This window comes from Epinephelus lanceolatus, chromosome 1 (genome assembly GCF_041903045.1).
Source record: "Epinephelus lanceolatus isolate andai-2023 chromosome 1, ASM4190304v1, whole genome shotgun sequence".
Lineage (NCBI taxonomy): Eukaryota > Metazoa > Chordata > Actinopteri > Perciformes > Serranidae > Epinephelus > Epinephelus lanceolatus.
This window is the reverse complement of record NC_135734.1, coordinates 14,148,584-14,172,859: the sequence shown is the minus strand read 5'-3', so window position 1 is coordinate 14,172,859 and position 24,276 is coordinate 14,148,584. Positions and strand designations below refer to the sequence as shown.

At 42.9% G+C, this 24,276-nt stretch overlaps 4 protein-coding genes across 15 annotated transcripts in view; 3 read left to right on the top strand and 1 right to left on the bottom strand.

Annotated features, from left to right (window-relative positions):
- LOC117256214 (inositol 1,4,5-trisphosphate-gated calcium channel ITPR1) overlaps positions 1–1,528 on the top strand; it is a 100,822-nt gene extending 99,294 nt beyond the window's left edge. For all 10 annotated transcript variants that reach the window (XM_078162089.1, XM_078162269.1, XM_078162160.1 and 7 more), the window contains one exon: positions 157–1,528. In XM_078162089.1, the coding sequence (XP_078018215.1) occupies positions 157–243 (87 nt within the window). In that variant the 3' untranslated portion in view covers positions 244–1,528. The remainder of the gene's footprint in view (positions 1–156) is intronic.
- Positions 1,529–5,852: 4,324 nt separating this feature from the next.
- LOC117257360 (class E basic helix-loop-helix protein 40-like) lies at positions 5,853–9,630 on the top strand. Its single transcript, XM_033627515.2, has 5 exons — positions 5,853–6,284; positions 6,396–6,459; positions 6,706–6,813; positions 7,237–7,360; positions 7,558–9,630. The coding sequence occupies exons 1-5, from the start codon at positions 6,214–6,216 to the stop codon at positions 8,469–8,471; spliced, it is 1,281 nt and encodes a 426-aa protein (XP_033483406.2). The 5' UTR covers positions 5,853–6,213; the 3' UTR covers positions 8,472–9,630.
- Positions 9,631–10,597: 967 nt separating this feature from the next.
- ttll3 (tubulin tyrosine ligase-like family, member 3) lies at positions 10,598–20,775 on the bottom strand. The gene is made up of 13 exons (XM_033627492.2): positions 20,537–20,775; positions 19,993–20,066; positions 19,800–19,903; positions 19,514–19,682; positions 18,962–19,017; positions 16,385–16,513; positions 16,178–16,292; positions 15,833–15,949; positions 15,570–15,750; positions 14,179–14,327; positions 13,033–13,276; positions 12,421–12,856; positions 10,598–12,317 (listed from the first exon to the last, which is right to left on the bottom strand). Exons 2-13 carry the CDS (start codon positions 20,006–20,008, stop codon positions 11,547–11,549), a joined length of 2,487 nt encoding a protein of 828 aa, XP_033483383.2. The 5' UTR covers positions 20,009–20,066; positions 20,537–20,775; the 3' UTR covers positions 10,598–11,546.
- Positions 20,776–21,880: 1,105 nt separating this feature from the next.
- Positions 21,881–24,276, top strand: part of slc4a8 (solute carrier family 4 member 8) — a 45,737-nt gene continuing 43,341 nt past the window's right edge. Inside the window, exon 1 of one of the 3 annotated variants that reach the window (XM_033627352.2) lies at positions 21,881–22,205. In XM_033627352.2, the coding sequence (XP_033483243.1) occupies positions 22,167–22,205 (39 nt within the window). In that variant the 5' untranslated portion in view covers positions 21,881–22,166. The remainder of the gene's footprint in view (positions 22,206–24,276) is intronic. The other 2 variants (XM_033627351.2, XM_033627350.2) reach the window with 2 other exon arrangements.

Here is a 24,276-nt window from a genome sequence, read left to right as displayed (position 1 = left end):
ACACCTACCAACACCACTAAAGCTCACTAGTTAACACTGTAAAACCATGTCATTTTGACACCTCAGTTTTCGTGTACTTAAAATCCTGTTTTGTTTTTATTCATGTTTGCTAGCTTGCAGTCTTCTTAAAACAACTCTTGTTGTTTCTCTGTGTAGATGACAGAGCAGAGGAAGCAGAAGCAACGAATTGGTCTTCTCGGTCATCCCCCTCACATGAACATTAACCCCCAGCAGCCTGCCTGAGGGCCGTTGGGGCCAGTTTCACCAGTGCCTGCGCAACTCCTGTCGGTGCACCACATGTTAGACAGGAGGATGCCAAATCGTGTCTGACTCCAGTATGTATTTAGGTCGATGTCTGACTGAACACTTCTCCAGAAACTCCTACAATAAGTGTTTCTGCAACATGCGTGCTTCTAAGTGTCTGTGTGAAGTGAAAGTTTTGTGAGTACGTTACTCGCGGTCTGTAGTGTGGACGTGTCTGTGTGGGTGGAGTGTGCACCAAGTGCCTCAGGTCCTGAGAAGCCAGTCCTGTGGTTTTAGGAGATGAAAACACTGACTTCAGCTTTACTACCCTGAATGCCTTCTGCATTGTGACAGAATGCCAAAGTTCAGCCATTGCTCCTGAGGGGGGGTTCCTCTCAAGTGGCCTTGACTTGAGGTTTTAATCCTCAGCGTTGCACCAGCAAACTCAGGTCACATGTGGATTTGAAGGTTTGTATGAACTCTGCAATACATTATTTAATATTTTTGTTTCTTGTCTGACAGCAATAGGAATACTCACTCATATGCAATGTCTAAATAAGAATTAACTATTTTTGGGAACTGGTATTTGATTTTATATTTGAAACATGAAGACTTAAACCTGTAAACAATCCTAAAGAGGTCACCATGCTTTTACAAAGTTTCTCAATGCTGTTATAAAGCCTGTACAGTGTTCATTAAATATGACTTCCACATTATTTAGGATCTCAAATGAAGGTTCTACTCATTTCAGGACACTTAAGATAAAAGAGGCTTTCAAGTGGACACTGAAACTTGTTAAGAGAAATAATAGTGACCTTTTTTTGTAACCATTATTTTGAATAATGGACCATATGAACCTACAGGGGAGAAGGAGCAAATTATGTGACCACTTCATTCTGAAGCTGGTTCCATGTTGTGCTTAATAATAGTAGTGATATGGAGTCACATTGTTAGCGTACTGTAGAAGGATTTTGTGAGATACATTAGTCGAATTAGATTTATTCTTCTCTGCACTGAATATGTAATCTTTCTTTCATTCATATAGTCCTAAAGCACTGATATTTTCTGTAGCACACAAATGATTGTTACGTCACTTTGTGAAAGACCCACTAGAGAATGACTGTTTGAGTGCTTGAGCGTATGTGAGGGGGGTAAAAAAAGAACTAATAGATGTCATTTGGAGTGCTACTTGACCAAACTGAACTTTTATACTAATGGATGGTTTGTGTCTGAATTGTACATTCCATTCTTGGAGTCTATTTAAATAAACAAGCGTGTAAAATAATCTCTTGGTGAGTGTTTAAGGGTTTCTGCATCACTGTGTATGGACGTCTAGCCAAAGACCAGACCATGTGAGAGACTAAAGATAATGAGGATGTCGCCATATTATTATCTGCTTATTGGTTGACAACTTGAGTGTTGTCACTCTTTCTACGTGCTGCAGTCGGATGAATGAAGAGCCTCAGAGAAGCGAATTTGGGAATTGCCCACAGATGAACTCTGAAATCTTATCTGTGGTCCTCTACAAATGAGGAAGTGCACTTATCTTATAACCACGTTGCATGAGGAAATATGTTAACATGTTGAGTACAAACGGGTTGCACATTTTCACATTTTTAGCTTTAATTTGACCTCTTTGGACTTTGTCATGGCACAGATGGACCACGTGCAGACTGTTTAAATTGTAAAATATCCTTTTAGTTTTAGTTTGTGAAGACTGACACTATGTTACGCTTAAACTTACAGCAAACACTCACTTTGCACCCAAACAGAATTTTATCATTTTATCATTTTTATTTTTATAAGTAAATTTCTCAACACTATAAAAAACGTTTTTGTCAATCAACATAAACACTTTTTTGCTTCATGCTGAAAAGCTAAAAAAAATTTAAATTTACTACTACTACTACTACTAACAATAATAATAACTAGTCCATACCCATTGGTAGCTTTGTCACCCTCTACCTATGCCAATCCTCAATGCCTATGTGCAGTTTCACATAGATTGACCACATCAGTGAGTAGAAAAATTTAGGACAAACAGAATGACTGACTGACAGAATGACACACTGACAGTTTCCGTGATTATGTACAGCATACCATACCATGACTTAGTCATACCAAAAATTAGAGGGAGCCACAGCGACCGGTCGCATCACTCAGAGTTCTGATAAACAACAGAAAGTCGTTGGTACCTATACAAGTCATGTGACATACAAAACCTGTGGCAAAAATTCATCATTAAACAATAGTAAAGAATTAATTATATATGAATTGTATACACTAATGCCATACCAAAGCTACATGTATATATCTTAAGTGCAAATAGGCACAAAAAGAAAATATTGATATATACAAAAAGGAGAGTAGCAGTAGGCTATCTATACAAATCGTGTATCTCCCATAAGGTAGTACTCCAAGCAGGTCTCTGGCTACATAGCTGTAATATATATACATTAATTGCATACAACAAACTTATCTGATATGCCACAACTGCTGCAAATTATTGGTTGCAAAGCAGCAGAAAATGCACTTCAATATTAAGCATGTACACAAATCCAGGCCACACATGGATGGATTACTGAACAGGCCTTCTGGACCACAGGCCCAGGGGCCCAAAGTATCAGGGGCCTCCCTGGCCTTCACCTGCAAAATTTCACTTTATTTAACACGTACCAACCAAGTACAGACTCAAAATGACCACAAAGGCATGTAAAGAAACTACACAGACACAGAATAACTACATAAATGGGCAAAACAACCATAAAAGGGCACAAAACAACCACAAATGAGCCTTTTCCACTGTCACTTTCGGCCGTGCCGAGTCAAGCCATGCTACACCAATTTACATTTCCATCATCAGTTTAGACACGCTGTGCCATGCTGAGCTGCACCAGAGATGGACCTTCTCCAGAGTAGGTCCAAAAGCTGGTCGGCCCACCCTCAAATGGGTATAGTGGTGACATATTGCCTACCACAGCCAACCCCTGACAACAACGCTTCTCCCCCTCAAATAAGCCATGTGTGTTGTGAGACTCTACTCACCTCTGTCTGAAGGAAACCAGAAAGAAAGGTGTTTTCTGTGTGTTCAGCTCTCAGGACTTTTGTAGCTTCTAACTGAATCACTGTCTACAGTTTAGTTTCTCTCCTGTGTCCCTGTTTGTGAAGTCTGTGTCTTGCTCCTGTGTAGGAGAGGTGGTGGGGCCCATTGTCTCATAATCCATCCATGGCCACACATACATATAATTAAAGGTACATGAAGAAAATTAGTTCACAGTATATACATATTTACAAATTATATACTCCCCAAGGCTAAATAGCCGTCATATACTACCTATTAACTATTTATGCTGAGGGCAAAAAGTGTTTCCAAGAATGTTCCAACATCTACAAGTGAACCAAACAAGTGTGCCATTATCAGGATTATTTTAATCAAATTGAGTCTTAAATTGTGTTACATTAGCCCAGACTGTTTTTAAGGGGCTTTCCATCATTGTTGTTATTTAATTACAGCTGCATCAGTGTGACCTGTGTCATGGTCATTTTGTAATTAGTCCTGTAGCCTATACCCCAATTTTATTTGATTTACTACACTTAAAGAATTTTCTATCAGGGCTTTAGTTGAACTTGTTGAATGAAGACACTCAGGTGTTGCAGTGAAAGAGACTATTCTAAAAATCTGTTTATGAAAATGTCATGAAAGCCAAAGTTTGGCTGATAGTTCTGAGGTTGTGAAACAACCACGACAGCTGCTACTTTTCTAACCGTTTTTTTGGTCAGATAAGATAGATGGATAGTCAAAATGAACAAGCGCCGCTTAGTGTGGGGAGGAAACCTCAAACCTCAGCCTTTAAATACTTTTGTGAATTCTGTGTAAGATATCAAAATGACCTAAATAATATGTCAAACTTAATTGGGATTAAAAATACATACCAAAAAAATGAAGTTTTTGAATCAAAAATACATATCAAAAAAGCTGCCAAGCTCTACTTGTGCCAGAGACATTTCTGTAGCCTCCTGGGAGAGAGGATTTTGGGCTTCTCTCTTGAAAAAACAATAAGCTATCCCAAAAAAGACTGCAAGCATGAGTCAATATGATTCAGTTACTGCAGGAGTTCTGCTAAATGTGATTTCCAGGCAAAATTCCCAAGAGACGTGGTCAAATGAGAAAAAAAAAAAAAAAAACCCTGTAGGGGAGAGGAAATGTTACAGCTTTTCTCCAATCACATCATAATTCCTGCTGTGATAGATATATATTGTTTACAGCTTCACAAAACCTCCATCATTCTGGCTTCATATGGTGGTCATTAATCCACATTTTGAGTTTAACTTGCAAAGGAACAAATTATAGATTCTAAGGAGAATGTTGAAAAAAAAAAAAAGTCAGAGTCTTGCACATTGATCATTGTGCACCAAAAATGAAGCAACACTTCTTGTTTACATGTGACATAACTGTTGTTGTATTAGGGTGATTAGTCTTGATTATGTCTCATTAAGATGTCTGGTAATAGTCTGGAACTGTCCCTGTGTATTGAATTTGTGAGGACATAATCAAACCCCAGAGAGAAAAATAATGTTGGTGGATTTAAAGGCCTTTATGCTCGTATTTTAGCTTGCACATTACATTGGGGTCATTAGAGATATTTCCCAGTAAAGGGAAATAATTGAGGAATATTAATAGTTTACATGTAAATTTAAACACACATTTTCATTTTCAAAAAAAAAAAAAGACTTCATGAAAATCAGCATTTGAATAAAGGATGTCGGCCTCTTCTTGTGTGATGTGTGTTTCCAGCCTGCAGCACACAGGTGCAGCCGCCGTGTGCTGGATGAGCTGGATGTGCCCCGCGCGCTCAGCAGGCTCCCGGGGCCATGAGGAGATCAACGTGACAGCCTGCACCGCCTCATGACAACAAAACACTCCATCCACTCCACACACTCATCCACGCACAGGTGCACGTGTACTACCGCACTGTTGATACCGGGACCCACCTGCACGCTGCAGACATGTGGGTTTATGGATTACACTCCTGAATGTTGTTTATCACCATCACCACCACCACCACCATCATCATCATCATCATCATCATCATCATCATTATTGTTGTTGTTGTGATCTGCGGGAATTTAATCTTGATTAAAAGGAAAAATCATTTTGTTTCAGAAGCTACTTTTCCTTCATAATTAATGGTATGTTTATTATAAAACAAACCTGGATGCATCATAAAACACTCATAAAGCACTCGGTTAAAAAGTGACGTCATTGCTATATAATAATCCAGCAGGATATCAATAGTGCAGAGGCCCACTGTCGTATTTTAATTGTGTTATTCTATATTTTCAATGGCAGTAGGCGCCGTACCCACTCGCCTCTCGTGCCTCGGGCCTGTTGAACTCCTGCACTGGTTCTGTGCCAGTAGGTTCCCCGCGCTGTTTGCTCACACAGCCTTGTTTCAATACACTTCAGCATGGTGGTACACGGGATCGGACACGCACCGCCCTCCGCTCTGACGTCCACCGCTGTCCGCCCACTGAGGCGCCTTATCGGCAGAAAGTGGGCCGTCCCTCCGCCGAGGATACAGCGCCGTTTAACACGTGAGCCTCATGTGATAGAGGTAGGTCAGGCGGAGCGGAGAGTCAGAGGGTTTATTTAACTCGTCGCTCTGTCCTCCCCCACTTTCCCAACGCGCCACCAACAGGGTTGCCTTCCGTCTGCGGCAGGAACACGGCGTGGAGCTCGCAGGGACTAACTTGAGACGCGCAGAATAACCTTTAACACCAGCGAGACTGGTTTTTAAATAATGATATATTAATACAAATCTCTTTTTGGAAGCATTTTTTAGTGCATTTCACGAACTGCTGCTTTTTTCCAACTTTTCTCATCGTGCGTAAACAAATGCGTATTTATTTGTGACTGCATTGGAAAAGTACACCGACTTTACTGCGTAACTGGAGTAAAAAAAAAAAAAAATGGAGCGAATTCCAAGCGCGCAACCACCTCCTCTATCCAAACACCAGGCTGATCTGTCAGACGTGCAGGGGTAAGTTATACTTTGAAAAAGAAAAATCCTCAAACGCACTTGATGTATTATGTACTCAGCAATTAAAGCATTACCTCATCACTCACTGTTATTCCCCCTGTATCTCTTTAGGATGGATTTCCCGATGTATGTTTATAAACCAAGGCGAGGAATGAAGAGAGGAGAGGAGAGCAAGGTAATAATTTGTGTTCTGCCAACTTGTGAAGTTCTAACCATAAATCTTTTATTAGAGGGTGTGAGCTACAAGGGAGGAATTACGCAGGCAGTAGTCCTCAAGTCCCATAAATGGTTGGCCTAATTTCTGCTATGACATAACTCCTAGAGTCCTCCCTATCGGAGAGACTGCCTCTGATCATAGAGAGATAGCAGTGTTAGTCTCAGATCGGCTGCATTTCACTAACAATGGCGTTTATTCTTGCAGGAGACCTACAAGCTGCCTCACAGACTTATTGAGAAGAAAAGGCGTGACCGGATCAACGAGTGCATCGCGCAGTTGAAAGATTTATTGCCAGAGCACCTGAAACTCACGGTAAGTTCACGCTGTGGCTGTGGATAATGGGAGTCTGTGTAATGAGTGGCATGCACCCTCGAGTGGCTGTTCAGTGGTATTACATCCTCTGTGCTGAGTGCGTCAGCAGCCAGTGAGTGACAGCTCACACTGAAGAGGATGTGTCTTCTGTTATGTGTCATGGTGCAAACTGGGGATTTTAATTATTCAGTCCAGTACACAGTGAAAAAAATAATAATTGCAGTATAAGTTATAATTTACACTGCCTATTATTTGTGATATTTATATTATCCCATATTTGACAGATTATTTCTTATTGGTTATTTTTATTGCTGCAGTGTTTTGATGATGACAGCCAAGATCCTGTGTACATGAGCAGCCAAGTGTACTCTGTGTGTGTTATATAAGAGGTGAGGATGTGCTGACTGTGTGTGTTTCCTTCAGACTCTGGGCCATCTGGAGAAGGCTGTGGTTTTAGAGCTGACACTCAAGCACGTGAAAGCCCTCACCTCTCTTCTGGAGCAACAGCAGCAGAAGATCCTCGCTCTGCAGAACGGCATGCAAATCGGTGAGCTGCAGATCACTCACGCACACAAATATGCACACGTGCAGCACAGCGGCTTTGTTGGACAGAATGCAAATTACCAAGATAAACAGACAATGACAGGACTGTGTAGAACTATAGGCAAATGAGTTAGCTGGAGAAAAGGCATCTATGTCAAACTGCAGGAGTTCTGACCGTGTGGCGTCTTGTTGTCTTTACAGAGCAGCCTCCCGTCAGCCAGGAGAAGTCAGAGGAGATGTTCCGCTCCGGCTTCCACATGTGTGCCAAGGAGATGCTCCAGTATCTCAGCAATCATGAGACTGACAGAGACTTGACACCATCACATGTGATCAATCACCTCCACAAGTTAGCGGCGGAGGTGCTGCAAAGTCCAGCCAGGCCCCGCACTCCTCTCAGCCCACCACCTGAGGAAATCCCCACCTACCACCAGCACCAACCTCACAAGGAGATGCCCACCAGCTTACCCCCTAAACCCAGCGAGGGCTACGGGAGGAACTGTGTGCCTGTCATCCAGCGGGCGTATGCTCCACCGAGCAGCGAGCAGAGCGGCAGCGATACAGATACAGACAGCGGCTACGGGGGAGAGCTGGAGAAGACTGAATCCAGGGCGACACAGGGACGTCCAGAATACTACGGTTCAGAGAGCCAGCTGAAGCGAGCGCTGGGCGACAGGCAGAGCTCCAGCATCAAGCGGGAGGATGACGAGCCGCGCCACAAGCGACCCCGGGTGGAGTTGTCTGAGGATGAGCTGCTCTCAGGTGGAGAATCGTCATCACCTTCCAGTGGTTATGGCAGTTACATGAGCGTATCCCCCAACCATCCACCTCCTCCACATCCCCTCTGTATGCCTTTCTACCTCATTCCACCTTCTGCTGCAGCCTACCTGCCAATGCTGGAGAAATGCTGGTACCCCGGGGCCGTGCCCATGCTCTACCCTGGCATGGGAGGCTCTGCGCCCACCATGCCCAGCGAAAGACCACCCCCACCTCAGCTAGTGTTGTCTCCCAGGGGAGGCTCTCCAGCCCCAGCCATATCTCAGACCCCCATGGACTCCCCTGCCCTCCTTCAGGCACTAAAGCAGGTACCACCCCTCAACCTGGAAACCAAAGAATGAGCGATAAGAGAACAGGGCTGAAGAGATGATCCTGTTCTCGTACCCAGGAGCAGAGACAGCAGTAGGAATGAGAACGTGACTGAGCCTTTCCATCCATCCTCATTCCTGTCCTCTGTTCCGCAATGTGCAGAGGTCGAATCACAAACTAGCGGACTTGTAGAAATGATCGAGAGGAGGTGGAGGAGAGAGCGACATCCGTCCACACTCAGAGGATGCAAAGCTCGGGTTGAATGTCAAATGCTCAGTGGTATTACTCAGTGCAAATGTATCATATAAACTGGACCTGCCCTGCACACGCACCAACACACACACACGGTTGAATGTAAAGAAAGATAGATGCTGCTGTTAAAAGTCTAAACGCCGATGACACTGATGCATCTCACTTGTAGCTGTTGCAATAGAGACACGCCATCTTTGTACTTTAGAAAGTGTTGCACCAAATGTTAGCGGTAATATTTCACCCAAAGTTCGTTGCCTATGTCCTTTAGGTCACCATTATCTTCTCTGAGAGAGCCCTCGGAGCCGGACACTATGATGACCGGCACCGTAGGGTTTCCTCAAATGTGTACAGACAAGAGTAAGGGTACACCCAATGCATGGATGAAGGAATGGGCCGCCACATGACCACACTGAATGAGAAGTCTTGTTTTTCTTTGACAAACAGACAGTTAAGATGGATTTTTCTGTAATTATTGTTCATAGACTTCTTGTACATTTCTATTTTTGATACCCGTTCTCGCACTCTGTCCGTCCGAAGAGATAGAAGGCGGACAGAGTGCGGACAATTGTACGTTGTGTACTCAGAAACTGTGTACATACTGTAGCACTGTGCTGGACCTGGTCTGCATACTCAACATCTGTTTCTGCTCAAGTCAAACCTGGTGTTTGTTCTTGCTGTTGCCTTTTACTTGTGAAAAGCTGATAAATCTCAGATGTTTATTCTCTGTACTACGTATGAATACTGGAGTCAAAGGAGGAAGGAGGAGAGAAGTTGAATGTAAAAGTTTTACCAGAAGACTAGTTTTCTATAGAAAGAGGTACTTGAGATTTTATATTTTGGGACCTACATGAAAGATGTTTGATGTACATATTTTGTCTATAAATGTTGGTATACATTATATAAGTGTATTAATAAAGTATTTTTTTTTCCCGTGGAAAATGGCTTCGACTGTATGTATATGAAAGAGGACGAGAGTGTGTGTGAAACGCAATCTGTTCTCTTACAGTGCCACAACATTCATGTCACAGGGAACACTTATGTAATGGCAGATCTGTAGCCCGGCTCTCCTGCTGGTGAACCGTCTGTGCCTACTAATACAACAACAAGTAAATACATGTGAGGGTAAACAGTTTCAGTTAATCTCCTGAGGCAATAATCAGGATCTATCTGCATCTTGTTGACAGCATGAACAGAGTGACGATTTCTGTTTTTTATTAGCCATATGATTCAATATGAAGTTCTATTATTCCAGAATTGCAACATCTCCCCCTGTATTCACGCTGCCAGCACTATAAACTCATAAATCGTAACAAATACTACTTACCATCACAACATGTATTATGCAATCACATTTTTTAGCTGTGTGACTGCACTTAAAATCAACAAGGCTTATCTCATGCTGCAGATTTCTACACAGGCCCAGCGTATCCAGTGTCAATGCTCAAACGGTTCTACCACATATTACTGTTGTTTCCACTATCATTTCCAGGGTGTAGGAGTGCTGTCTCATTCCATATCTAGTCTGTTTGTACCTACGGAAGTCAAAGGCCATGACCTGCAACCTAAATGTCGTTAGTTCCGTCATAACTGATTCTCCTGAAGTTCATCTCCAGACATTCCTTTCAGTAGGTGTTCCATGTTTAATAGATGGCATGAGATATTTGGAGCTGTAGTAAACCCATTTTTTCGGACAGAAAATTCTGAAAAAATGTTATTTTGCTATGGTTAAATAATGGAATATATACAAACCACAACCACAACATCTCTGGTTTGACCTTTGTTGTATTTCATAGTGTTCTCTCCCGTCCTCATCGTTTCCTTTCTGTTACTATTTGTGTGATTCTGTCTGATTAAAGGGCAAAAATGCCACCAAAAAAAAATCTAAATCTTTTAGTTTGCCAATTTTAGTACTTTATTTTGTATTTATGTGGTTAAATCAAACACACAACAATTCAATTTACAATATGTAGCAGTTAAATATGTATTGATGTCTGTATCATTCAGGAAAGGTCTGTTAATCAAGCAGTGTGCACATGTACACTGACACTGCTCCGCCTATTTTTACATGTTGACTTTACATTTAAAAACAAGCTGAAAGACCAGATGAAGCAGGTGTTGCTGAACATGTACCAACATCTGGTTAGGAACCGCCAATTCTTTCCTTTTTTTAAAATTCCCTCTCCTTTAAAGGCTTCGGTATAAACCTGGTATAAACATGCAGATAGATCATTGAGTCTGTACTGCCACCTGCTGGGCATTTGAAATACTTGCATCCTGTTAATGTAGACCTGATTCTTTTCCCACAGAAGATGAAACCAGTTCATTTTATTATCTTATGTCAGGTTACCTTGGAAATATCTGACTCACTGGAGACAATTAACTCTTTGTGACTATGTGTTTTAATACAAATGAACTTCAACACATTATATTCATAACATAACATTGTCAAACATATACATATATTAAGACTCCAGTCAGCCAAACTAAGACATAATTATTTTACCACTGGAATATATGGTATATGTATAACTTAACTCCTAATATGAGAAGTTAAATATACTCATATTTACCTTGATGTTGTAAATTTAAAGCCCCTATGTGAATGATGTGATGATGTGTCACGTCTGCCACTCGCCATGATTGCCTGAAATTTCTACAAACAAAATCTGATGCTATCAGAATAAATTGAATGATACTGCAATCACATCATATGTTGTGATTTTCATATGTAATTAGTTTTTCATTTGTTGTTTAGCCCATTAAATTATTAATCAACAACACTGTTGTTGCTACCAAAACCTCTTTAGCACTGTTTAGTATTTGCTTTTCATCACATAATAGAATGCTTAATAGCACTAGTGTTTATGTTCCCATGTGTGCTCTCCTTTAAGTTTGGACATGCTCTGCCTTTGAGAGCAGAGGAATAACTGTTGCCTATGGACACTGGGATGAGAGGACAAGTTTGGATTACGACAGTCAGTGGTTCGAGCCACAATGTTTGGTCTCAAGCTAAAGACCTCCAGAGTAGGGAGAGGACCCCGTAGTGGAGGAAAGACCCGGGTAGGAGTCCTGTGTTGGGGCTCAAAAGCTGTCTGGGGAATGAAGGATCTGGAGATGTGTGATCCATGGCCTGGGCTGGCCTGAGATTTGCACTCTGACATGTTGTGAGGGGGGCTGAGGGAAAAAGAAAGGCTCCGTGGGACCAGAGTTGCCCCAGTGGCACCAAGACTTAGAGCCAAACGCCGTGCTTTCCTCTGGGGTTCGGTGTGTACCACCAAAGGCTGTTCACAGGCCACACTGTGACTGGACCTGCGAACAAAGGAGGTTTTCTGAACCTCTGTTCTCTTTTCACACTCCCTCTTAGCAGATGTTGATGTCACCTGCCTCCTCTTCTCTCGATTCTCCTTGCCTGAGCGGTGAAAAGCAGGAACTGTGTAAGACTTCTGACCTGATGCTTTATGTGTTGTTTCAAGCTCCTCTGACGACGACTGGTCTGAAGGGAACTGGATGGTGAGAGGTCGGTTAGAGATAACAGTTTGTCTATGAAACGGAGGTCTGGATCGCCTTATGGGAGCTCCTTCCACCAGCAGGTTCACTCCCACATACTGAGGAACTTCAACTGCAGCCTGGGAGGGTAATCAAGTAAAACACAAATAAATGCATTTGGTGAAAATCCCCTGGAAATTAACATCTATTGTCTCTAGGCATGACATGCAAAGATATTCCAACCTGTTTGTAGATTAGCTGGAAGCCTCCTGTGTACGCACTAGGATCAGTCCGTCGGTCTAGCACGACCCTCAGTGTGTCCAGCTGTACAGCAGGGCAGAGGCGAGCAGTCACAGTGGTGGAGCAGGCCATAGTTGGACTGGCATTGATCTCCAGAAGCCAAGGCCTCAGATCTCTGCCCAACATAAAGTCGGCTCCGTAGAGCTCAAAGCTCGCCTTGCGGGGCTCGACCAGGTCCTGGGCTGTCTGCAGGGCACGGACCACTGCTTGCTGCATGCCCGGGACCACCACTGACTCCCACTCTGCCCCACGGCCCTGCCGCTGCAGAAAAGCCCTAAACTGAGAGCAGGACCACATGTTGTCCTCGGGCACTCCTGGATGGCGCTCACAGGATGGCTGGAAGTGCTTCTGGATTGAGTTGTTGCACAGGTGGACTGAGCTGAGGAAAGAGATAAGGCCATGAAGCAAGTGTTAAACATGCTTTGAATAACACAGGTACATTTGGTCCTACATGTATTGCTGCATTGTACTCTAGATACAAGATGAAGTAAAGGTCAGATGTTATAGATAATATCAAACATTTGTCTTTCTCTTTTGTTTGACCCACTGTCTGACCTGTCCAGAGTTTTTGTGGAGTAGGGCTGAGTGGAGAACCGCAGGTAGCACTCTCTGTAGAACCAGACAGTCAGAGGGTTCCAGTCGGTGACAAGGAACCACTGGCGGAGGTCAAACTTGGTGCCAAGGACCAACAGAGGACGTTCCAGGTATTTCTGAACCACCCACTTACTCTCCTTAGTCAGGGCTCTGTCACTGTCCACAAGTGCCAAAATGTCATCCAGGCGATCCATACACATAATACCTGGGTGGTTGGTGAAAAAACAACAACAAAAAAGTGGATTAAACAAGTCGAACTTAAACTAAGAGGACACAGTGTTTTTGATGACCCCTGAACAAATTGCAGGCTAACGTTCCTTGTACTGAAGCTGAGGGGAATTGTAAGCATTATCATTTTTTTCCCAATAGACCGTATAACTTTTTTTTTTTTTTTTGCCTTATGGCACGGAAACCTTGAGAGACAAATGAGAAAAAAATTCTCATGCTCCATTTTCTAAGTCTGATCTGAATTGTTTTCTCTCCTGTGTTAAAGGCTTAAGAACAGGTGAAAACAGATTTGACCTTGATTATCTTTATAAGTTTCTCAAGAAAAAAAAACGACTCAATCGGTGAAAGAGGCCAGTGATTTTTTTTTTTTTGGTCAGGATAATTTTTTAAATGTTTGCTTTTGTAATACTCATTTAAGCTACTAGAAGCTAATCTTCCATTAGCATTAGCTGCACTACACAGATCTGCACCAGCTAAAATATATTTCTAACAAAAAGAAAGACATGACAGTAATGTAAATCAACTTGCTGACACACAATAAACTCACCTGGAAGAAAACATGAAAGCTTTTAGTGCTATTTAGAACATGAGGAAGTGGTGTACATCAGCCTCTTGTGGCCAAAATTAGAATTACAAGAACAAGCACTATGAAAAATATCCTCGCAAAAAAAAAAAAAAAATCCCCCACTCAGACTTTTCACAGATCAAAAACAAAAAAATAATAATAATTAAAAAAAAATGGGGGAATTATCCTGGCCATTTAGATCAGAAATGGAAAAAGGGGTTACCAGATTTTTTCCTCACTTGCCTCTCAGGGCTTCCACAGAGGAAGTGAAAGATTTATATATAAGATAACTGTGTAACTTTTTTTAAACTCACCTCGCCCTCTTGACTTGGCACCTGGTTTGATAATCCAGATGTTATTTAGTCCATCTGTGTCCAGCTGAGGGCAAACCTCCTGCAGTCTGATTAACATGGCCTGGCAGCGCTCCACAAACACACTGCTACCCCTGATCCATCCACCTTCACTACACACAAACATCAGACTCACAGATTGAGTTTATTATATGCAGATTCACTAAATCTCACTATCACACTTTTTTCCAGACACTAATTATGCTCACATACTGCACAGTAATTATGCAGGTAAGCAAACAGTATATTCACAGTGGAAATAATGACAAAACTGAGCATAAAAATGCAAACCAGTGAATCATAAAACCACTTAATTTCTGAGTACATAAGGGAAATGGAGGAGCTTCTCACAGCTGAAAGAAAAATGGTGGACTGTGAGGCTCCAGGTCCACTTAGCAGTCCAGAAAAAAAACAGGAAAGGCAGGTTTATATTTTGCTACATTTTTAGATTTAAAGGAGGTGTAGCCAACATGACATTCAGAGTATAACTATGATTCAGAGTCTGATTCAGTTTGTCTGCACATTGTTCTCAACATGGAGGTTGTTGAGCTGGCAGCTATCAGCAACGATGCTAACAGCACGATCAACGCTAACGGTGCTTAGAAAGCTCATGCATTACCCTAGGGTGGGGGGGACTGGAGGGTGGGTGTTACGTTTCTGCAACGATACCTTGACAGGGTTATCAGCTGTAACTGCTGTATGAGCACAGTGTAGAATGTAGGTGATTGGCTAACCAGTGGGACGCCATTACTCCAAGCTACCATGCAACCTACCCTACAGTGTCATCAAGTGTCTTTACACAGCAAATAGTTGTTTGTCGCTATATTAATGTTCTGAATGCTGTATAGGCCCTACAGCTCCTTTAGAATAGGCAGAAGTGTTCTAACGATGGTGCTGCTGATGAGGTCTGTTTGCATGCGTCTTTATACAGCAGGGTTATATCAATATCCTATATACCAACTGCCAAAATAGTGCACTATTAATATAGCATGCAGTATCATGTATATTTTATGGTACCTGTATATAGTGTGGTGTTGAACTGGAACATGCTGTATCAGTCCAGTGATGGCTAATGTTACTTTAATCCAAAACCCTAAACCTGACTCTATAATTAATCCCAACCTGAGTCCTGACATGAACTGTAGATAACGTTATTCAAATATATATATAATGAGACTGACTCTATTCTGAACCTCACCTATTAGAAAAGTGTGGACTTTTTTTTCTTTAAGATACATTTAGGGTGAGTTTTTAATGGCCTATATTTGATAAGCTGACTTTGACTCAGTACTGCAGATACATTTAGTGTGACCTAAGAAACATCTTTCCAGGAAGCTCCCAGAAAACATACTCACTGCACAACCATGTAGTAGTCTTGCAGAAACTCTGCCCACTGTTTCTCCTCCACCGAGGGTGGTGTTTCTACAGTTATATCAATGTCGCTGTGCTCCAAAACACTGAGAAACTCTTGACACACGTGCAAAGCCGTGTAGATTATTCCTGGACCAACAAATCGATGCTCCACGTTATCCAACTCTGCAGAGAGACACACAATTTGTAGCACAGAATCTGTTGCATTCTTTTTGTCCTGCATTTCATATTGTGGCATTTCTATTACCATCAGAGACACTGTTCCTGCCTTTTTGTTCCTCGCCCTGTGCTGTGTCTCTCCTCCATCCACTTGACTCGACCACATACTGCAGCAGACCGGTGCATGCTGTCCTCCTAAAATCCTCTTCATCATCATAGAGAACAGGATGAGAGAACAAGAGCACAAGAGGGAGAGGAAGGACATGTAGTTTTGATTAAGATGATCGCTAATAAAATGAAGACAGCTGGTGTGATAAAGCCACTTGTAACTTTGTGCATACATTTTTCCGTATTCCATTTACACCTGGACACACGTTTGCATTTTAAATGGAGCAAAATGTTGGCTATGGGATAACAGAGCCATGCAGCAGACCTATAAATGCATGCTTTTCATCCTCTGCCCCAAGCCTGTAGCATCGTGGGAAGAAGGTATCAGGATCTGCTGTATCAAACCACTGAAGGTTACGCAGGTTCACACAGAGCCCGACCTGAAAGAAACAGACGTGAATACACAGAAGATAGAGAGTACTAGTTTGTGTGTTTTGCCACTCAATCAGTAGAAACCCTTAAGAGATGAGACCTTGGTGGTAAACGACCCAGAATTTGCATAGTGGTTGGTCATTTGGTCATTCTGCAAGGAGCGATAGTCTATGTCATCCCGACGCGTTGTCCAGTGGAAATAAGTTGTCTCATTTCGAACCAGGCGAGACTAGAAAAGGTTGAGAAAAGGTTAAGGTGACGAGCTGAAGGAGCTAGAACAACACATGAAGGAAAAAGACTCGTGGAATTAAAGGTCCAGTGTGTAAGATTTAGGGGAATTTAGTGGCATCTAGTGGTGAAGACTGCAGATTGCAACCAGCAGAAACTTCTCCTGGTTAGGATCCCTTAAGTGTTCATTGTTCAGGAGGTGTCTACTGTGAGCCAAATTATCTGCAGAAGATTCTTCCTCTCTAAAAAAAAAAGGACCAGGTGATTAAAATCGGTTAAAACAATTAAGCAGGTGCATAGAACAAATCAGTGTTTTTCTGATGCTGTTTGGCATGTCGAAGACGGGCTGCTAGCCTAGCACCTGTTAATCTGTGCTCACCTTTTGCTTTCCTTTAGGATCCAGACTTATAAAAAGTTTTTACTGGGAGCCTAATTATCTGCAAAGGTATCTTCCTCTCTAAAACAAATGATGATTTAAACCAATAAAAACAATGAATAAAGAGTTATGTAGCAATCTCCATAGACGAGGACCATTCCCTATGTACAGTGAACAAAAATATAAACGCAACACTTTTGTTTTTGCTCCCATTTTTCATGAGCTGAACTCAAAGATCTAAAACATTTTCTATATACACAAAAGACCATTTCCCTCAAATATTATTCACAAATCTGTCTAAATCTGTGTTAGTGAGCACTTCTCCTTTGCCGAGATAATCCATCCCACCTCACAGGTGTGGCATATCAAGATGCTGATTAGACAGCATGAATATTGCACAGGTGTGCCTTAGGCTGGTCACAATAAAAGGCCACTCTGAAATGTGCAGTTTTGCTTTACTGGGGGGGTCAGAAAACCAGTCAGTATCTGGTGTGACCACCATTTGCCTCACGCAGTGCAACACATCTCCTTCGCATAGAGCTGATCAGGTTGTTGATTGTGGCCTGTGGAATGTTGGTCCACTCCTCTTCAATGGCTGTGCGAAGTTGCTGGATATTGGCAGGAACTGAAACATGCTGTCGTATACGCCGATCCAGAGCATCCCAAACATGCTCAATGGGTGACATGTCCAGTGAGTATGCTGGCCATGCAAGAACTGGCATGTTTTCAGCTTCTAGGAATTGTGTACAGACCCTTGCAACATGGGGCCGTGCATTATCATGCTGCAACATGAGGTGATGGTCGTGGATGAATGGCACAACAGTGGGCCTCAGGATCTCGTCACGGTATCTCTGTGCAGTCAAAATGCCATCAATAAAATGCACCTGTGTTCGTTGTCCATAACATATGCCTGCTCATACCATAACCCCACCGCCACCATGGGCCACTCGATCCACAACGTTGACATCAGCAAACCACTCACCCACACACGCTGTCTGCCATCTGCCCTGAACAGTGAAAACCGGGATTCATCCGTGAAGAGAACACCTCTCCAACGTGCCAGACGCCATCGAATGTGAGCATTTGCCCACTCAAGTCGGTTACGACGACGAACTGCAGTCAGGTTGAGACCCCGATGAGGACGACGAGCATGCAGATGAGCTTCCCTGAGACGGTTTCTGACAGTTTGTGCAGAAATTCTTTGGTTATGCAAACCGATTGTTGCAGCAGCTGTCCGGGTGGCTGATCGTCTGAGACCAGCCATCCGGACAGCTGCTGCAAACCGATTGTTGCAGCAGCTGTCCGGGTGGCTGGTCTCAGATGATCTTGGAGGTGAACATGCTGGATGTGGAGGTCCTGGGCTGGTGTGGTTACACATGGTCTGCGGTTGTGAGGCCGGTTGGATGTACTGCCAAATTGTCTGAAACGCCTTTGGAGACGGCTTATGGTAGAGAAATGAACATTCAATTCACGGGCAACAGCTCTGGTGGACATTCCTGCAGTCAGCATGCCAATTGCACGCTCCCTCAAAACTTGCAACATCTGTGGCATTGTGCTGTGTGATAAAACTTAACATTTTAGAGTGGCCTTTTATTGTGGCCAGCCTAAGGCACACCTGTGCAATATTCATGCTGTCTAATCAGCATCCTGATATGCCACACCTGTGAGGTGGGATGGATTATCTCGGCAAAGGAGAAGTGCTCACTAACACAGATTTAGACAGATTAATGAACAATATTTGATGGAAATGGTCTTTTGTGTGTATAGAAAATGTTTTAGATCTTTGAGTTCAGCTCATGAAAAATGGGAGCAAAAACAAAAGTGTTGCGTTTATATTTTTGTTCAGTGTAGATATAAACGGCTCAGTCCAATGTAACAAAACATTACTCTTCTTTTCAGGTGATTATACATTAAAGAAAACATATCTGTTATATTATATTCCATTTTTGCCAACATACCCCCCTAAATCCTATACATATTTAAATAATGCAATTATAACAAGAATAGCACATCTGATTGCTTTCAGACTGCAGGACATCAGTGTCGTGTTGGTCAACTTGAACGTTGTCTTACCATGAGGTCATACATGTCATCAAGGTTCTCCTCTTTCTCGCCTTCATCTGCTCCCACTGTAAAGAGATAAGTAAAGAGTGTGCATGTGTTTGTGTGTGTGTGTGTGCGCATGCAGGCTTATATGTGTACAGGGGTGTGTTAAGAGGGTAGGGGTCTTTGGTGTAGGTTGGTGTCTGTAATGTGGTATACAGTGTATCATTTATCAGGTGTAGGGGTATCCATGCATCCATCTAAACTAGTGCTCCAATTACATATAGGCTGGCCCCTCCTTTAAACTGTGAGTAAAGGGAGCATATCACTGATCTCTCTTTTAACATTCAATTTATGAAGACAGACAAAATATGACTGATTGATGGTGCTTTGTTAGTAATACTGTGTGCAAGGTCCTATAATACACATCCGATCCCAGTGTCACAGTCACTTATATACAGCGGTTTCTCCTCCCACAGACTGAGACTAGTGTTATTGGCATCGACACTGCATCTCCTTTTCTCAAAATAGATGTTTGTCTTTGGTAGCTCAAAGACTTCATTGTATCCTTCATTTTCTCACCAGTAACATCAGCACTGACATCACCATCATCGCCATCCTCCTCCTCATTGCCATGGCAATGAGGTGGTCTCTGGGCAGGAAGGGGCAAACGACGTTCCACCCACCCTCTGGCCCACAAGGCAGCACGGATCACAGGGTAGGGTCCCTGCACTGAAAACACTTTCCTCAGCTGAGAAGGAGTGAAAGAGAAATAAAAAGAGTCAAAGAGGACACCGAGCATGTAAGGAGGATAGTGGGCGATAATGCAGAGGTGTTCCAGTGACGTCTGACTTGTGCATACAATCACCTTCACTGCTTTCTCCACCAGCGTTTTAGCTGTTTTTAGCCTGTCTGGCTTGATTGCTGGCAGGCTTGGCACACTGCGACGTAACCTTCCCTCCACTGGAGCCACTGTGGATTGCAATGCCAAGACACATTGCAGATTTCAGTATAAAGTAAATGTGTCAATGTGTATGTATTTATATATTCAGGTGTCTTACCTGGAATTTGTTGCATGTTACTTTTATATAGCCTAGTCTTCTCTTCAGCTGATCAACATTCAGTGTTCAGTTCTCTGGGAGCAGAAATATATTCAAAGGCATTATTTTCACATCATGATATTCAGATAGATAGATAGATAGATAGATGGATAGTAACAGTCTCCTCTGTAGTTGAGGAATAAACAGAGAAAACATCATATATACTATATGACACGTGGCATCTCAAAGCTTCTGAAGAAGGATGTAAATTGGGTCAAGCAGGCATCTAAATCTGGACAGAGCTGACTGTCAGCTTCTCACTGACATACCCATGCGCAAAAAGGCGCGCTGGCGCACAGGGGCAGACATGAAGTACATGCACAATTAAGAAAAAAAACATATATCCTGGAAAAACATCTACAGTATAGGCTATATGTACAATGAACGACCGTATATTTACGGACTAGCTCATTGTATGATATCTATGACAACGGTTAAACAAACTGCTCCTAGAACACATCACACCAGCAGAAATGTTCACATGTTTGAATATTAATATACAAACCTAATCTTGTCACCTCCGCATTGACCCGACCACTCTGACCATACACACTCGCTCAGTCCTGCTTCCTTCATGCTCCCGCAGACCGTTCCCATAACAACCGTGCATGCTCCCGCAGAATGTTTATAGTTGCCATAACAACCGCTCCGAGGAGAAACAGGACGCCCGTGCGGGTCGATGAAAAATCCTGCCACCTTTAGCCATGCGTTAAATAAAGTGGATCACTTATCTGACGCTATCAGTTGCAGTGTGGCTTACACGTGTAGGCGACGTGCACGAGGGCAATTAAACCTGCAGCCGCGACACAACGAGACATTTGCGTGGACATATCTGACTGCAATCTCACAGAGACACTGTGTGAGGTGCCGCCTGCTGAGATAAATCCAATCAAGTGTTTGACAATGTGGCAGGAGGACAGTGTCATATTTGTTTTGATCGACAGAGTTCATCCTGAGGTCAATGCATGTGGAGGTGCTCAGTTTCATATTCTTTGCTTCCTTTTCACTACAGGACAATCGGCCCTGCATTTTCAATAATAAGCCTGCAGGTATTGTCATCACTTTGTCGGACGTGTGCATATAAGCTTCATGTCATGTGCATGGATTATAGCAAACATACAGCATTAATATCCGACTTTGCACAATGCGTTAGCCTCCCACAAGGTGGCATCCAAAGCCTTCCAGTGTGCTCTGTTGCAAGATCAATAATGTTTTCTTTCATTTTATGTGCTCACTGCTGACGTTTGGGCTCCCACTGAGGACTACACGTCATGTCTTTTAGATAATTTACAGGGTAAATTGGTGATATAATCTATCAACACTGATGTTGACACAGACCTTTATTCAATGGTGGAAAATAACTACAATATACTGTATAATGAAATATAAAATAACATATTTCTGAATTGTTTACATTATTATTTAATATAAAGTTGAAGTATATCTTGCTGCTAATATTCCTCTACTTTTACTTGTAAATGTTTGAATGTAGGAGAACTATTACTTGTAATGATATGTAAAGGGTCTTCTTATTCCACCAAAGAAAATAAACAAGTAAAGAAGATAAACATAAAGTTTTGTCAACATATATTCAGTGGTTCTAATGATTGCGATGTTTGTGTGGATGCAGAGTACAACACTAAAAGTGAAAAGAAAGCAATCACTATGCAGCACATCTCAGCAGCTGAAATGTGAGAAGCTGCCAAAGTGGACATTATATAGAGTGACGTAGCTCTATAGGCTTATAATAGTCTTGGCTTTATTGTGTTGGCAGCAGCAGTGCGTCGCAGCCCGTTGTGTGCCTCTGCGCTCTGATTGGCTGAAGCTGCAGTGATGCTCTCCGCATCCTGCTCCCACAGCCAGGACAGGAGGGAGGGGAGCTGGAAGCGCGGCCGGGGAAAATCATCACAACACAGGGGGGACAAAATTCATTCTTTTCACCATTTACCTCATCTGGAGGAGAGATGTTTACTCTCACTATGTCTGCGGAAACACAAGCAGCTGCTGCTGTGACCAACTCGTGACTGCTTCTTCAAAACGTCCTGAGACAGCGCTGAGAGGCTGATCGGCCCCCTGAGAAAGTCTCACCTGTGCACTCCGTGAACACTGAGCAGGGTAACCCAAAGGCCACGAGCATGCCCGTCAACGACCCCGAGATCATACTGAGCTACCAGGTAAAGTGCCCTTTAAATGTCTAATGCACGGCGCGTTGCTTTGACACCGTGGGATGGCACCGAGCAGCCTGCACACAACCTCCAACAACTCCAGCTCTCAATTTGAATTGGAAATTCATCATTTGCAGCTGTAACTATGACCTGTGCCATAGTTCAGGAACTATTCGATGACAGAAATGTCACCTGTTTTCTTTGCCACAGTTGTATTTTCCCATGCATGTTCCAGTTTGCTGCAGTGTTTTAAAATTATTAGTTTGCACATTTTATGTTAAAGTGGACTCAGTGATTGTTCTCCCATGATGCTAAGTTGCACCGGGTCTCTTGTCCTGCAGAGTGATGCTGTTTGCGCAGGATTGTTGATATTGTTATTCCGAGGTGCTAACACGTGCAGTAATGCCGGGGAGCGGAGCACATTGCGATGCACTGAGAAATCCCAGTTATATTTAATGTTCCTCAAGCATACGGAAATGTGTCCTGGCCACACTGATGTGAGCTTGCAGCAGATTATTGATACAATCTAAACAATGTCATCTTCTCGTCCTGAAGCCGCGTGTGTGTGAGGAACCACAGCAACGGGACACTTTGCTGTGTTTTCAGATGGCACTTAGATGCTGCTTAGACAGCGGGTTGTTTTCTCAGTTACCCTCAAATGACCTTGACGCCATCCTTACACCGCGAGCGTCTACTTCCATACATGTGCGTTATTAGCCAATCCAGGCAGCAGGGGGAGGGCAGCCTGTGGTCATGAGGTTTGAAGGAGAAAATGGCATGATCCCCTGTTGATGTGTGATCCATTACCAGATCCTGGGTCAGCTGGTGAGATGGAGGTAAAGAAAGGGGGAGCCAGTAAGGACAAATGGACCATTGAGCACATTATTCAAGCTGACAGGTGGTAATGTTTGTGTAGCTTGATTGTAGATACCATGGCATCCAGTATCATAGCTTAAATGAGTTAATGTAGCCTACCTAAACAGAGTCATGTCATGGTGATTTATAATAACATCTCATCAGAAGGCAGGAGACAGATGGAGGAGTAACAGAGAGGGAGCTGGGATGTCTCTTATATGGTTAGACAGCTGTCAGACAGGCAGGGGAAGTTGCCCAGGAGCCTCGCTCTTCAAACATTAGGGTTATGCCAGTTTACTGCCACTACAGAAAACTTGTAGGTTTGTGTCTCCAACATTTCTGAGGCAGTCTAGTCAGTCAGCATGTACTGGGATCTTTGCCATTCTCCCACCAGAAACCAGTTCAAATGTTTGCCAAAGCGCTGATGAGGTGTCCCATGTAGTGGGAAAGGTAATCAAATCATTCACATGAGTACCAACAGCAATATCACAATGTAAAAAATACACAAGTCATTCAAGAATTCAAAATAAAAGTGAGTAAAATGTTAGCAGAAGTAGTGCTTTTGATATGCAGAGGTACGTTGGCCAACAAAGGCAAACATGCAACAGTAGCCTGCAGTGTGCTGCAGGTTCAGACACTGTGCTAAGACAAAAACATATACACAGAAGCCAAAACAAATACAGCGGAAACGTAGTGCAAATGGAACATATGCTGCAGAAAGCCTCAGCTAATACATTAATAGCAAACAAGCTGCAAATAAAAAAATGTGCTGCAGAAAACCTGAACAAATACAGTAGCAAACATGCTACAAAAACAGAAATGATGCAAAGTCAAAAACACACTAATTCCAAAAAACAAATAACAGAAAAACATTTCATATTTAGTCAACACAATGGGAGTTCGAGTTAGCACTGTCGCCTCACAGCAAGAGGGTTTCTGTTCGAACCCAGGAGAGAGCCCTTCTGTGCGGAGTTTGCATGTTCTCCCTGTGTCAGCGTAGGTTTTTCTCCAGGTACTCCGGCTTCCTCCCACAGTCCAAAGACATGCAGGTTAATTGGTGACTCTAAATTGGCCGTAGGTGTGAATGTGAGTGTGAATGGTTGTCTGTCTCTATGTGTCAGCCCTGTGATAGTCTGGCGACCTGTCCAGGATGTACCCTGCCTCTCGCCCAATGTCAGCTGGGATAGGCTCCGGCCCTCCTGCAACCCTCAAGAGTGTAAGTGGT

Bases quoted from the DNA above. Each gene is read 5' to 3' on its own strand.
- ttll3 (XM_033627492.2), bottom strand. The intron at 15,950-16,177 runs GTCTGCTGCATG...ATGATGATGAAG, and splicing joins TGAAAAGCATGCATTTATAG to AGGATTTTAGGAGGACAGCA. The intron at 15,751-15,832 runs GTAATAGAAATG...GTCTCTCTGCAG, and splicing joins CAGGAACAGTGTCTCTGATG to AGTTGGATAACGTGGAGCAT.
- LOC117257360 (XM_033627515.2), top strand. From the start codon at position 6,214: ATGGAGCGAATTCCAAGCGCGCAACCACCTCCTCTATCCAAACACCAG. The intron at 6,814-7,236 runs GTAAGTTCACGC...TGTTTCCTTCAG, and splicing joins CAGAGCACCTGAAACTCACG to ACTCTGGGCCATCTGGAGAA. The intron at 7,361-7,557 runs GTGAGCTGCAGA...TTGTCTTTACAG, and splicing joins GCAGAACGGCATGCAAATCG to AGCAGCCTCCCGTCAGCCAG.